At 37.3% G+C, this 14,750-nt stretch overlaps 1 protein-coding gene across 3 annotated transcripts in view; it reads left to right on the top strand.

Moving 5' to 3' along the window:
• Prdm10 (PR/SET domain 10) overlaps positions 1-14,750 on the top strand; it is a 92,215-nt gene that overhangs the window by 57,944 nt on the left and 19,521 nt on the right. For all 3 annotated transcript variants that reach the window (XM_076846171.2, XM_076846173.2, XM_076846172.2), the window contains 5 exons: positions 551-668; positions 3,460-3,589; positions 4,257-4,499; positions 10,891-11,238; positions 12,763-12,918. In XM_076846171.2, the coding sequence (XP_076702286.1) occupies positions 551-668; positions 3,460-3,589; positions 4,257-4,499; positions 10,891-11,238; positions 12,763-12,918 (995 nt within the window). The remainder of the gene's footprint in view (positions 1-550; positions 669-3,459; positions 3,590-4,256; positions 4,500-10,890; positions 11,239-12,762; positions 12,919-14,750) is intronic.

Here is a 14,750-nt window from a genome sequence, read left to right on the forward strand (position 1 = left end):
AAATTATGAGACTTGGGTGGGGCATAGTGGTGCATACCTGTATTTCTGGTGACTCAGAAAGCTGGGGCAGGAGAATTGCACCTTTAAATCTAGCCATCCTGGGCAATTTAGCAAGACCCTCAGCAACTTACAGACCCTGTTTGAAAATGAAAATAAAAAGGGCCAGAATATAGGTTAGTGGTAAAACTTGCCCCTGGATTCAATCTCCAGTACCATAAAAGAAAAGGAATATTATGAAACTTGGATCTGAATCACTGGATTATCTAAATACAGATCTCCTTACAGTGTTTTCTCTCTTTCTGGGTGAAGGGGATGTGTGTGTAGAGTGGTGTGAGTGTGTTGTTCCTTTGATGTCCTGCATGAATGTGTCAGAAAATAAGAGCCTATAACTCACCTCTGCAAATTCTAGTCTTTGATTTTATAACAAGAAAGTCATACAAATAGCAGATACTGTCTGCAGGAAGATAAGAATGGCAGAGATAACAGGCATCTGAGTTTTCCTGGTGTCTGTTGATCATCAGCTTTCATGATTTCTCTCCTGTGACTGTAGTTCTTCGAGAACAAGAGAAGAATTGGCCCTGTTATGAATGTAACCGCCGGTTTATAAGCTCAGAACAATTGCAGCAGCATCTCAATTCTCATGATGAGAAACTGGATGTGTTTAGCAGGTATGTATGAGGACAAAGGCTCACAAATCAGGTTTGGAATCATTTTTGTACATAGACTAATGAGTGTGTATGCTTACACAGGTAACAAGTTAGGTAGCTATCGAGGATTATCTTTCATAACTAACCCCTTCCTTATTTACTATTTATTGCTTTTCTAGCATAACCAATACCCAACAATGGAAAATCCCCTTACTTTAGTTAAGTCTCCCTTAACTAGAGATTATGAAATAGGAATCCTTCAGATAGCATTTAAACATCAGGGTAAGGGTATATTGGAGTAAGAGGAAAGACCCAGAGTTCAGTCAGAACTATTGCAACAGTTCAGGTGGGGAAAGAGTGTTCTTTAGATTAGATGGGACAGATGTAGGATTGTCCACTTAAAGGATTTGGAAAGATACAAGATGGTGTGAAACCTCACTTAGGAAAGTGGGAAAGAGAATATTCTAGGGAAGTACTGTTCAGTTGCCTGCAACACTGAATGTCCATATGAGGTTCACAGTCATAAAATGAGAGACTACAAGCAAGACTGTATGTTGTTTTCGAGCCCCATCCAGCTGCTGCAGTGCAGGCAGAGAACTGGGTTACAAAAAATGTGGTTTTGCTGAGAGCATCCAACACAGTGACAACAAAGAAGCAGCAACTGGGATGGGGATCAGAGAAAATTCAAGGGATTGATTGCAGTGAATGACCTTGGAGGTGTGCTATGGACAAAGGAAGGATTGGACTGGGGGATGATGGGGGTAGAAGGGTTATTGAATTTGGGTATTGGAGAGAGTGAGCTGGAGAGGTAGGAGATAGTGTGTCAGAATGGGCCTTTGTGGAAACAGGGGCAGTGGGATTGTATTGAGGATGACAGGTCTAAGATATGACCTTGGGGATAAATATCTGAAGGTGATAGATGCAATGAGATTCAAGATATTTACTCCTAGGTTTTTCCACTTTTCATGGTTCTATTGTATCATTTTTTATATTATATTAGGATTTTTGAACTTACAGGCCTGCTGCCTCTGCTAAATTCTGAGGATAAGATCACCTTTAACTTGATATCTTTAGTGCCAAGCATAGTGTATGACACATAGTAAAGTGTTCACTTTCTATCTGATAAAAGAAATTTGAGACAAATGAGGAAAATCTGAATTTTGACTAGATATAATAATATTGAGCAACTACCTGATTTTTTTTAGGTGTGATAATGGTATTGTGTGTGTTTAGAATTTTCCATACTTAAGAGTGAGTAGAGGGCGGGGGATGTGGCTCAAGCGGTAGCGTGCTCGCCTGCCGTGCATGCTGCGGCCCGGGTTTGATCCTCAGTACCACATACAAACAAAGATGTTGTGTCCGCCGAGAACTAAAAAATAAATATTAAAATTCTCTCTCTCTCTCTCTCCAAAAAAAAAAAAAAGAGTGAGTAGAGAGCATGTGCCTATAGTTCCCGCTACCTGGCAGACTAAGGCAGGAATTTGAGCTCAGGAATTTGAGACTAGCCTGGGCAACATTGAAAAAAAAAAAAGAAAAGAAAAGAAAAATTTTGTTAAATAGCTATGTAGAAGAGTATGATATGATGGATATTCACAAAATATCTAAAAGATGTTTTGTAATGTACTTTTGAAATATTTTAATAAGGAATTTTTTGTATGTTAGTCATTTATTAAAGGAGGTAAAATTTATTCAGTATCTTAGCCAAACTGTGGAACCAAAGTAGGCGTTCATCAATGGATGAATGGAGTTTTATTCAGCCATAAAGAATAATGAAGGGCTAGGGATGTGGCTCAAGTGGTAGCGCGGTCGCCTGGCATGCGTGCGGCCCAGGTTCGATCCTCAGCACCACATACAAACAAAGATGTTGTGTCCGCCAAAAACTAAAAAATAAATATTAAAAATTCTCTCTGTCTCTCTCTCTCTCTCTCTCACCTCTCTCTTTAAAATATATTTCTTTTAAAAAAAAAGAATAATGAAATTGTTAGTTGCAGGAAAAAGGATGAAACTTGAGAACATTATGTTAAGCAAAATAAACCAAACGTAGAAGGTCAAGGGTCATATACTTTCTCTAGTGTGGAAGCTGGAGAGGAAAAAGGAAAGGTGGGAGGGATCTCATGAAAATGGAAGGGCAATCAGTAGGGGGAAGGGACCAAGGAAAGGAAGGATAGGAGGGAAAGGGGAAATACTGGAGAATGATATTGGCCAAATTATATTATATTGTGTGCGTGAATGAATATGTCACAACAGATCCCACCATTATATGCAACTATAATGCATTAATAAAAAAATGTGGAAACAAAAGGGTTGTGCCAGTTACAATGTCAACAGCAAGATAAGATAAAATGAAACAATTTGGTGTTTGGAATAGTTGAATTAGAAATTTGTACTAACCCTCCTGAAGATTTTGGTAAAACAAAATACTTTGCATTTAGCCACATTTTGTGGAAGAAATTTTGAACTGAGGTTAAGAGAGGAAGGCTGGAATCTTGTCTAAGATAACATGTCCTCAAAACACACTAGACTTAGCATGTTCTGTCTGCATTTCTCACCTCCTTTCAGAAGCAAAATGTTGTCAGCACTTTGTGTTTACATAGCTCTTTTTTTACCCCAGAATAATTTGAAGACACCTCTTTGTGCTTTAGAGAGGGCAAAGATAAGAACTTTAGAAAGTGTTTCCATTAGAGAAAAGAATCAGAGAAATTAATCAAGTGAGGGGAACTCAAAATCTGGGGTTAGTACAGGCCATTTAGGGAAACATTTTATGGAATATGATGTAACTATAACTATCTGTAACCCAATCTTTTGTCCCCAGAACAAGAGGCAGAGGGAGGGGACGAGGCAAGAGACGATTTGGTCCAGGTCGAAGGCCAGGGCGTCCTCCAAAATTTATTCGCTTGGAAATAACCAGTGAAAATGGAGAGAAAAGTGATGATGGGACACAGGTACTGGGAATTGGGAAAGAACTCCTTATTAGATGCTTGTTTAGAGAACTTTCAGAACGCTAACTGGATTTAAACACAAGCACCTTTCCGATGTTAATAGTCCTGTCAAAGAATCAGAGCTTTGCTGCTTGTTAACTTAAGTGGGATTGGAGAAGGGCAGAAAACATGTGTTTTCAAGCGTTATTCACAATTATTCACAGTTATTCAAAAACTCAACTTTGCTGCCCCCCAAAATTTGATATTGGCCAGAGATATTAAAGAGGCAATTTTGTTTTATTAATTTAAACCATTACAAAATTTGATATTTGTGAAGGTTCATATCATGATCCTCCCCATTCAGTGGTCTGAAATATCTCGTGATTTTTGTATTTTGTGTGTATTTAATTAATTTTCCCGGAGGGAGAGTATTTTTTTTTTCTCTGAGTATTATGAATCTGGGCATTTAAAATAAGCAATAGCTGGGCACAGTGGCTAGCTACTTGAGAGGCTGAGTGGGGAGGATCCCTTGAGTACAGGATTTCGGGCCCTGCCCAGGTAATATAGCAAGCTGCTGTCTCTTAAGAAAAAATTTTTTAAAAAGCAGCAATTCTAAATCTGAGCCAGTAGTCTTTCTAGCACTGATCTCTATCGAGGTAAGTATATAATTCTTGGTTATTGCAAATTTCAGGACTTGCTGCATTTTCCCACAAAGGAGCAGTTTGATGAGGCTGAACCAGCTACTCTGAATGGGCTGGATCAACCGGAACAGACCACTATCCCAATCCCTCAGCTGCCACAGGAAACTCGGTCGTCTCTGGAACAAGAGCCAGAAACTCATACCCTTCACCTACAGCCACAGCATGAAGAGAGTGTGGTACCCACCCAGAGCACTTTGACCGCAGATGACATGCGCAGGGCCAAACGCATCCGAGTAAGTGGGATGCTCATTCTTACAGCTGGTCTCCTTCTTCCCCTCAACGCTTGGTGTTCCAGCCTGTTTACCATCCACTTTGAAATCTTGTATCTAGCCTATCACATGCTTGCAAGAAAGTTCTCTTTCTTAATGTTTCCGTATCCTATGGCAGGCTGGCATGGCTGGTCCTAGATTTTATCAGCCTGGATTTTGGCAGCTCCTGGATTAGTATAGTGAAAATAAGATAGCTCTTCACATCTCTAAGTTCATAGATTAGAAATGGAGAAATAAGTATACTTAATTATAATAATTATATATTTTTTTCTTTTATTTCTTTTTGGTGCTATGGATGGAACCTAGGGCTTCCTGCTTGCTAGGCAAGCACTATTCCACTGAGCTACATCCCTAGCCCTAATTATTTATGTTAATTATTTTAAGCCAGGCCTGTCTGTTTCTAATCATAGCTCTCTAGTTAATTGTGGGTAACTAAAGTTGGTTATCTACTATTTCCAAGGGGAGACTGGCAAGTGTCACTACTATTTGTCAATGCAAAGAGAACTGTGTCCAAGTTGATATGACAGGTATAGTCCACACGCTTGGGACAGCATGAAGTAAAGCTAACTAACATCTCACTTATGTGACCTGTGTCTTAGCCTTAGATCATGAGACTACAGGGCTTCCATGATTTCCAGTTAAGATGTGTGTTTCTCTTACTATTTCACAGTCAGCATTTGAGTCTAAGTAACTGCAGGGATTGCATTGTAGAAAACAGTATGGTTTTGTGTGATGTCTATGCAGACAAAAAGCAATGACATAAAACCCATGTTTGTGGCCAGCTGAACATAAAAAGACTTTTTGATTTGTACTTGACTTTAGATGAAAAAAATTTTTTACACAACTTCCCAGGCTTTACAAATTTTAAATGGATGATTGTTTAGATTATGTTTCTTTTGGTCTTCTTCTTCTTTTTTTTTTTTTAAAGATGATAAGTTAGACTGTATTCAGAGGGTCCATGTAGTAGGTACAGATAACATTGTGAAGGGATCTTGCTGTGGGTAAGAGAATTTAGGTTCAGCTACCTCTTTTGGTTTTCTTATTTGCCTATAGGCTAGAAGGGACCTTGAAAAATAGTCCAGGCCTTCATGTAAAAATACTTTTAAACGTTCATAGGTACATGACAGCTTTGAGGGGCTCTTCAGAACTCTTTATCTCAGTACCCTTTATGAGGGTCCTATAAACTGAAACACATACAACTGTGGCTTAGTGTGTACTACTTCAAAAGGATCGATAAACATGTAAATATAGGCCAGAAAAACAAAAAGCTATGAATATCTTCTCATCCATTGTTCTACTTTATTTCCCAATCTTCACTTTTTTCTCTTTTCAGTTACTATCTTTTCTGCTTTGGCTATTCTGATATTTTACTACGTCCAGAGAAATGCTTGCTAGATTTTATTTTATTTTTTCATGTGTAAGCTTAAAGTCTTTAAGCTTACACATGTAATGAAGCTGTAGATGTATAAGCATAGTCTATTCTGTACTTGTTCTTGAAGAAGTTGGGGTACTGGTTCTGTATAAGTTTCCTTGTGTCACAACAAAAGCCACAGGCATGTGGCTTTTAGGAGTCAGTCTTAGTTGACCTATCTTGTTTTTTCCTCTTACATATTCTAAAAAGCAGGGCTATGTATTTTTTCATCTTTTTTATCCAGATTGGTAATGACCAACTGAAGGGAAGTCTTCCAATCCAATTGGTAATGTAACTATTTTTCTCTCCTCTAATGCTGCCTGCTCAGTTGGAGCTGCAGGTAGGTTTGTTTCCTGTGTTTCACATAACAGAATGTTATTTAAGTGTTTGCCTGACCTGCTGTTCATTGCAACCTTTATTTACTAAATCCTGATGAAAAGCACAATTTGGTTGCTCCAGTAAATGCATATTAATGAATAATTATAATTCATTTGCAAATAGATTAATGAGTAAATTATGGGCTGCATATTCTTCCTGTATGAAATGGAGGTTAGGACTAAGTGATCTCCAAGGTCCCTTCCAGCTCTAAAATAATTTGAATTACTTATGGAGTGGTACTGAGTTCTAACTGTCTAGGTATCTGACAGAATTTTCCCTTGAGTTCTGTATCTAGGAGCTGACAGTCTAAAAATAGCATTAGATTGTTTACAGTTATATGTGAAATGTAAAAGTATGCTTATAATTGCTCTAGGAACTTGGAGGAGTGAAAGACTAAAGAAAGGTGGAGGAGGCAGGGAATAATTAATAAATGAGGGGAGACATAGACTGAGTCCTTGAAACAGAGAGTCTCTTCTAGAAGGTAAATCATCCCAGAGGAGGGGAGCCATCAAATTAGAATCCCAGACACAGGGATGTGCTTGGTGTAGTTATAGGACAGTGCAAACAGTAGCTTGACCCTAGAGTAGGTGGTAAGTGAAGGATAGTGGAGAATGAGGTATATTCACCAAGTCTAGTCCACCAAAGGCTTTAAAATCCAAAAATAGTCCAAGGAAAAGTTGTTAAAAACAAACAACCAAGAAACAAGCATGATGATTTTATTTCTTTTTAGGCTCAGGATTAAAATAGTACAAAAATTGGTCAATAATGTAGATTCCTGTAGCTTTTTTTGTTTGTTTCTGGAAATTGAACCTAGGGGTGCTACCAACTGAGCCACATCCGCAGCTGCCCCCTCTTTTTTTGGGGGGGTGCTGGGGATTGAACCCAGATCCTTGTGCATGTGAGGCAAGCACTCTACCAACTGAGCTATATCCTCAGCCTCTAGCCCTTTTTTTAAATTTTGAGACAGGGTCTCACTAAGTTGCTGATGGCTTCACTAAATTGTTGGGATTGGCTTTGAACTTGTAATCTTCCTGCCTCAGCCTCTGGAACCACTGGAATTACAGGGCTGTGCCACCATACCAGACACTCCATTAGCTATTAATATCAAACTTTAGGAACATTTTAGAAACAAAGATTCTTATATCAGAATTCATTGCAATGTGATTCACAGAACTTAACAAAAATAGTGTTTTGGCATCCTTAGAGCAGCAGATGTGCCATACAGTGTGATGTGGTTGACTGACAGGTGCTCAGGGATCAGAAGATCCTGATACATCTATGTGCTACCTCTTCAGTTGCCATGATTTCTTCTAGAAAGTGGACCAGTTGTGGCTCTATATTATAGAAGTTACCTTAGAGCAGAGCTGGCCTGCAAGTGGGTCAAAGGATGGGAAATGTTTCAGCACTTTTACTACCTTGTAATATGGGGATCACATAAGTATCATTAGCTCAGAGAAATACAGGCTAGTTCTTGAGTATTTAGACAGTGTTCTGGGCTTCATGGAAATCAAAGGGATGATAAGAGTTGTCAATAGAGCTAAGGAAGTGGAGTCAAGAGGCTGCTCAGTTTAAATCAAGTGTCTGAAGATATTCATGCTAATCAGAAATGACAGAAGACTGATTAGCATAATAGACCAAAGCAAAACTTAGCTCTGGATTTGGCACCCAAGGAGAAATGAAATCCTCAGTGGGACCATTGTCAACTGTTGTGCATTGTGTCTGTCCTTGGAAACTTGACCAAAGTTGGATAAAGGAAATTATTCTTCCATGGCAGACATGCTCTAAATCTTGAATCTTCTCTCAACCTAAGAATAGCATCTGTTTATATGGCATCTTTCCATAAAGTTTTGAAAGTAGAGAAAATAGTAAGAACTTTTATGTAATGTAAAAATGTGTCCAGATAGAGTAAAAAGATGAGGTGATAGCTAAGCATTATGAGGAAGTGAAAGCAAGCTCTGTGGCTGATTTGTAAAGGTCTGTTTGTAAAGATCTTCATGGATACTGTAGAAAAAAATAGAAATAATTTTTTGAGTTTTATTTGAAATACATTTTATTAATTTTCAAACTACTATTGGATGTATCCTATGAGCTAAGCTAATCCTTTAATAAATGAATAAAATATGATGTCCTCCCCCTCCCCTTAGCAGCCCCAGTCTGCTTGGAAAGACAGCAGAATTGCTATTTACCTACTCAAGATAAATGAGTAGGTAGCATCTTTAAACATCTCTCTTAACCCTATTAGAGAAAGCTAGAGAAGGCAATTTTCTGTTATATGGAATGAAATATGTTTAGAAATTTTAATAAATTAAATATAAATATTTTGCTTTCCTCCCAAATGATTATTTCACATTATTGTAGAAGTTGCTGCTAAGTAATTAAGAGTTAAAGTAGTGTTCACTGTAATTTCTTCATAGCACAAAGATTTCATTAATCCTTCAATTACTATTCCTTTATAGCTAATAGACATACTCACTCAACAGGTGTACTTTTTGAGGATTTTTCTCCCTTAAAGCTATCTAGAGCTTTCCATTGGTGTTTTTGAGGAACTTATGAATGAGTCTTCATATTAGCACAACTAAATATTCTGTATTCTCTGTGTGGAAGATGATTCTGTAGATCTGCTCCCAGTGGAGCATGGATGTTTCTCTAGCAATCGTGATGGATTTGCTCTGAATATCCATCTTTTCTCACTTGAATCCCCTGTAACAACTGCATGAGTTTACAAGATGGCTAATCAGCATTAGAAGTGCAATCTGTGACTGCCCAAGGGTGGGGGGAGAGAGAGTAAGAGAGGGAGGGGGAGAAATTGCCCTAGTTAGAAATTGCAATAAGTTTAACTTTGTTAGCATGGCATTTTAACTAGTAGACCTAACTGGCTACCTCAGGAATTTGTCCTCTGCATTTTCTAAGAAGGAAGTAATGCAATGCATATATTCTATTTATGACGTGTCCTTACGTGTCATGCCTCATGAACAAGCACATCCACATAAATCTGAATTCTTCATCCCCCTTTCAGTTCTTTCTTTTTAAATTGAGATCTGACATTACATAGCATAAAATTCACTGTGTCTGTGTATGTGTGTGTATATACATACATACACATATATATAAATTTTTATACATATGTGTATGTATGTGTGTGTGTATATATATATACACACACACATTTTAAAAAACATATATATATATTTTTTGTGCTGGGGCTAAAACCTAGGGCCTCTCATATAATAGACAAATACTCTACCACTGAGTTATGCTCTCAGCCCTAAAATCCACTCTTTTATTATTTTATTACTATTTTTTTTTCTTTAGGGGTATTTAACCCAGTGGTACTCTTCAACAGAGCTACATACCCAACCCTTTTTGCTTTATTTATTTTTGGGTACTGGGGGTTGAACTCAGGAGCACCTAACCGCTGAGCCACACCCCCAGCTCTCTTTTGTATTTTATTTAGAGACAGGGTCTCACTGAGTTTCTTAGTGCCTCGCTTTGTGAGGCTGGCTTTGAACTCATGATCCTTCTGCTTTAGCCTTCCAAGCAGTTTCAATTACAGGTGTTCACCATTGCGCCTAGCTCTTTTTATTTTTATTTTGAGTCAGAGTTTTGCTAAATTGCTGAGGGTGGCCTCTAACTTACAAAACTCCTGCCTCAGTCACCCAAAACACTGGAATTACAGGCATGTACCATTGCACCCAGCTAAAATTCACCCTTTCAAAGTAGTTTTTAGAATGTTCCTAAAGCTGTATAGCTATCATCACTATACCTACATCTATCTATCTATCTATCCTTATCTCTATCAATTTATCTCAAATCATCACTATAATTCCAGATCATTTTTATTACCCAAATCCATTTTCTCCAACTCCTGGTAAGAACTAACTACCCTTTGATTCTTTTTATTATCTTTTTTTTTGCTAGATGTTTTAATTACTCTTCAAATTCTTTCCTATCAGGGGCTTCATGAAATAATCCTTTTTTTTTTTTTTTTAAAGAGAGAGTGAGAGATGGAGAGAGAGAGAGAGAGAGAATTTTTTAATATTTATTTTTTTTAGTTTTCGGTGGACACAACATCTTTGTTTCTATGTGGTGCTGAGAATCGAACCCGGGCCGCACGCATGCCAGGCGAGCGCGCTACCACTTGAGCCACATCCCCAGCCCCATGAAATAATTCTTGACTAATGTGCTACAACCTCATTCATGCATGTGTCATTTACCCCGAGTCCTTTTTTCCAAATATCCAAATTTTGTCTTTTTTCCACTCTGGAGTTTATTTTCTTATGCAAGTCTTTGTTGGGAATGCTTTTTTGAATGCCATCTCAATCTTAAAAACAAAACAAAACAAAACAACAACAGCAACAAAAACACGTATACACAGACATAAACCACAAATTTTTTTCTTTTTAAGATAAACTTTTTTGGGGAGGGATTCATTTTCAGCATTTTCACCAGAAAAATCTTTCTACTGTGAATGTCCTGCAGGGATCATCCTTTGTTTCCCTGTGGAAGTGTGATCCACATACTTACTCATTTCCTCACTACATAATTGTATTTGTGTATGTCTTTCAGAATGCAGCTCTTCAGCATCTGTTTATTCGGAAGTCCTTCCGGCCTTTTAAGTGTTTGCAGTGTGGGAAGGCCTTCCGGGAAAAGGACAAACTGGACCAACACTTGCGCTTCCATGGGCGGGAGGGGAATTGCCCATTGACCTGTGATCTCTGTAACAAGGGCTTCATCAGCAGCGCCTCCTTGGAGAGCCACATGAAGCTCCATTCGGACCAGAAGACTTACTCTTGCATTTTTTGCCCAGAATCCTTTGACCGCCTTGATTTGTTGAAAGATCATGTGGCCATTCATATCAATGATGGCTACTTCACCTGCCCAACTTGTAAGAAACGGTTCCCAGATTTTATCCAGGTGAGTGTCTGCTACTGAGATTTATGTCTGCTTCCTTCTTTTGGTAAAAGAAACTGATTTTTTTTTTAATTGCCTAGCACCTGCATTTTCATAATTTCTTTGAAACAGCTTTATAATTGAGAACAATATTTTTTTTCAAACTACTTTTGATAAACAAGAGTATTATAACAATTATCCAGATCAGTCATTGGTATTTAAACATTCAAATCATATTGCAAGTAAAAAACACCCAGATCTGGTTATAATTTTTAAAATGTCTATTGTAACTTTGTTAATATCCATTTCTCATATATTACAGAGAATCTATAAAAGATATACTCCCATTTCCTGGAAACATCTTCCTACATTGTGGTTTCTTATCTTACTTTATAAGGTTATGCATTTTGGAAGGGAAATAAGAGAAAATATATTAGTATTTAATAATTTTTTTTCAAGCACTGACTGTTTCCCTGTAGTATATATTGTCTGTTGGAACAAAATAGGTGAAGATAGATCCCAAAATATTCATTATTCCATTTGTTTATATTTTTATATGCTAGTCAGTGAATAATTAAATAACTTGTAAAAATACACTTAATGAAGTTTCCAAAGCAAAGTAGACTAGGATTTAATTATAGTTCTACTACTGATTATTCTTGGAAATTTTCATTCTTCACACGAACAATTATAAAGTTTGCTAAGGCAGAATTGAAACTCCAAAAATAATGAAGCAAAATGTCTTATAGGAATAGTGTCATCTGACTCACGACTTAGTTATACCTATATTTCTTTCTCATGTGATTTTGATGGCTGTAAGTTCAGAAGCTATATTCTTTTTTTTGGGGGGTGAGGGTGTGCTGGGAATTGAATTGAGGATGAAGCTATATTCTTTAATTAAGGTTATCTAAAAGCAAAGAGAATAAGTCCAAATTTAGGAGAAATGACCCCAATGTTGTAATCATATATAGGTAATGTTTTCTTTGTTATCTAATTCATGTATTTAATTCTTCAGAAACTAATATTTTTGTTTGTTTGTTTCAGTGCTTGGGGCCTCATACATGCTAGGCAAGTGCTCCACCATTTGAACTATATATCCCCAGCCCTACCCAGAACCTGATTTATAGGGAGATGTAAAAGGATCATTTACTAAAAGGGGCTAAATTGCTTCAATATGTGTTGAAGGCAGAAAAAAAAATGAGGAAGAATTATTTTTTGTCTTCTTATAGATTATATTAGCAAGATTTATTCAAACCTAAAGGAACCCTGCTTAGTCTTAAAAAAAGAAAATGAACGTGGGCAACATTTTGTTCTATTCTTCAGGTCACCTGGGAGGTTAAGATTTGAAAGGTTTTCTGGCTTCTTGTTTTGTTTCTTTGTGACAGGGACAGTATGTGGTATTGAGGCCAATTATCACATCTGATTGGAAGTCATGGCCAGGTTGATGAAATCCATGGTAATGCTTTGGCTCCCTCTAGCGTTGATAGCTACCTTTGGTCATTTCTTTTGGTGTCAGAGTCCCTGAGTTTTCCCAGTTTTTACTGCCAGGTGAAAAAACATGTGCGCAGCTTCCACTCAGAAAAGATCTACCAGTGTACAGAGTGTGACAAAGCCTTCTGCCGCCCTGACAAACTGAGACTCCACATGCTCCGGCATTCAGACCGAAAAGATTTCCTGTGTTCTACCTGTGGGAAGCAGTTTAAGGTATGAAGCCAACAAACAGTTTGAAGTGTGGTACTCACAGGCAATGGAATTATGTTAAGCTAAGGATACATGCCTGTAGCTAAGGGGTGAGGATATTGCTCCATGGTGGAATGCTTGCCTCGCATATGTGAGGCCCTGAGTTCTATCTCTAGTACTGCCAAAAAAAAAAAAAGCCTACTAATTTCACCAGTTTACCACTCACTTTTGAAATACTGGGCTTGGGATGAATTTTGGGCTTCGTGTTTGACTTAGTTGTTTATAATATTGAAGGTCATCACAATTATGTTTGGTAACACACATACAACAAGATATAAGCTTTGAAAAGTACTTTCTCTTTCTCTTCACATCCTATACAAATATACCCTATTTATATTAAGGAAAAGGCTTACCTTACTTTATTTTTTTCAAAATAACTAATTCAAATCCTCAAATAGACTAATAATGCATACCCTGAAAGAATCCAAATGTATATTGATTTTAAGAGCAAATGTATACTAAATTGCTCTTGAGGAATTCCTGAGATCAATACATTTACATACCACTCAAATCAAGAGATTTTTATTGAACACTTGTTAAGTATTAAAAGCCTGTAATTGAGCTCACAGGTAGTAGTACTCTCATCTAACAGGTAGGAAATGTGAAGAACATTGAGAAGGTGAAAGCTGCTTTGGAGAATGTTAATGGTTAAAGTAAAAAATAATAAGTATCACTAATCTCCTGGAATTTAGAAGACAACAAAGAAAATCTAGCAGGAGGCTCAGAGATAAGAGTTGCATAAATAAATGTGAAAATAATAAAAATTATATATTCAGAAATGTATATATGCAGAAATCAGGAAATTCTACAGAAATGTTATTGAGACACTATTGAATATGATTGTTGATCACAGTATCATAGAAATTGGAAAATAATCAGTAGTGGATATTTAGAAAGGGAAAACTCAGGTTATATTTGTATAGGATGTGAAGACAAAGAGAAACAGAAAATACTTTCAAAGCTATGTCTTGAGGTATGTGTGTTACCAAATATAATTGTGATGACCTTCAATATATAATAACATAGTTTAGAACTGTGTAAGGGACTCTAATGTGAAAAATAAAAGTGGTCTGAGTTTTATCTGCTTTCTTATATATTTATGGTGCTGGTTACCCTTTTCATGCTAGATTCATTTTAATACCTATAAATATAAAAAAAAACTTTCTGTTTTAATTTTCTCCTTTAATTTCACACACTATATTAGATAGGGTTCAGTCAGCAAGATAAAACTACCATAATTTTATAGAATAAGGAATTTTCTTAAAGGATAAAAAAATTAATTATAGGAGAGGTTAGAGGAGTTAAGGGTCTGAAGGGAGACTTTGGGGAATCAGAGAAGTCTCCAGCACAACCTCTGAAGCACTGCTGTGAGTGGACAAATGGCAGCTTACCTGGGAATCTGGGTACTCGGGCACCTCCAACTGCAAGGTGGGCTCAAAAAGGAGAGTTGGCACAGTCCATGGAAGTCCATTGTGGCTGCATCTGGCAGCCTGCTTGGAATTGACCAGCAGGGTCAGGAAGAGAGCTGGTGGCTAAGTGGGAGGGAGAGAGGATTAGTGGGAATCCATTGGCACCTCCATACCAATACCACCTCCAGGTGGCTTTGTTCCTACCTCCCAATCTGGTGCCAGTGTTTCTTTTGGCTAATTCTAACCTGGAACAATGCTTGAAAGGGGATTCCATTTAAACACAGTTCATCTTAGTCAAGTTGACACACTGCAAAGCCACCATATACCTATACTATATTTTTTCAGATTATAACTGGCATAATTTTTCTGAAGAACCAATCTGATGTC

Source organism: Callospermophilus lateralis, chromosome 2, assembly GCF_048772815.1.
Source record: "Callospermophilus lateralis isolate mCalLat2 chromosome 2, mCalLat2.hap1, whole genome shotgun sequence".
Lineage (NCBI taxonomy): Eukaryota > Metazoa > Chordata > Mammalia > Rodentia > Sciuridae > Callospermophilus > Callospermophilus lateralis.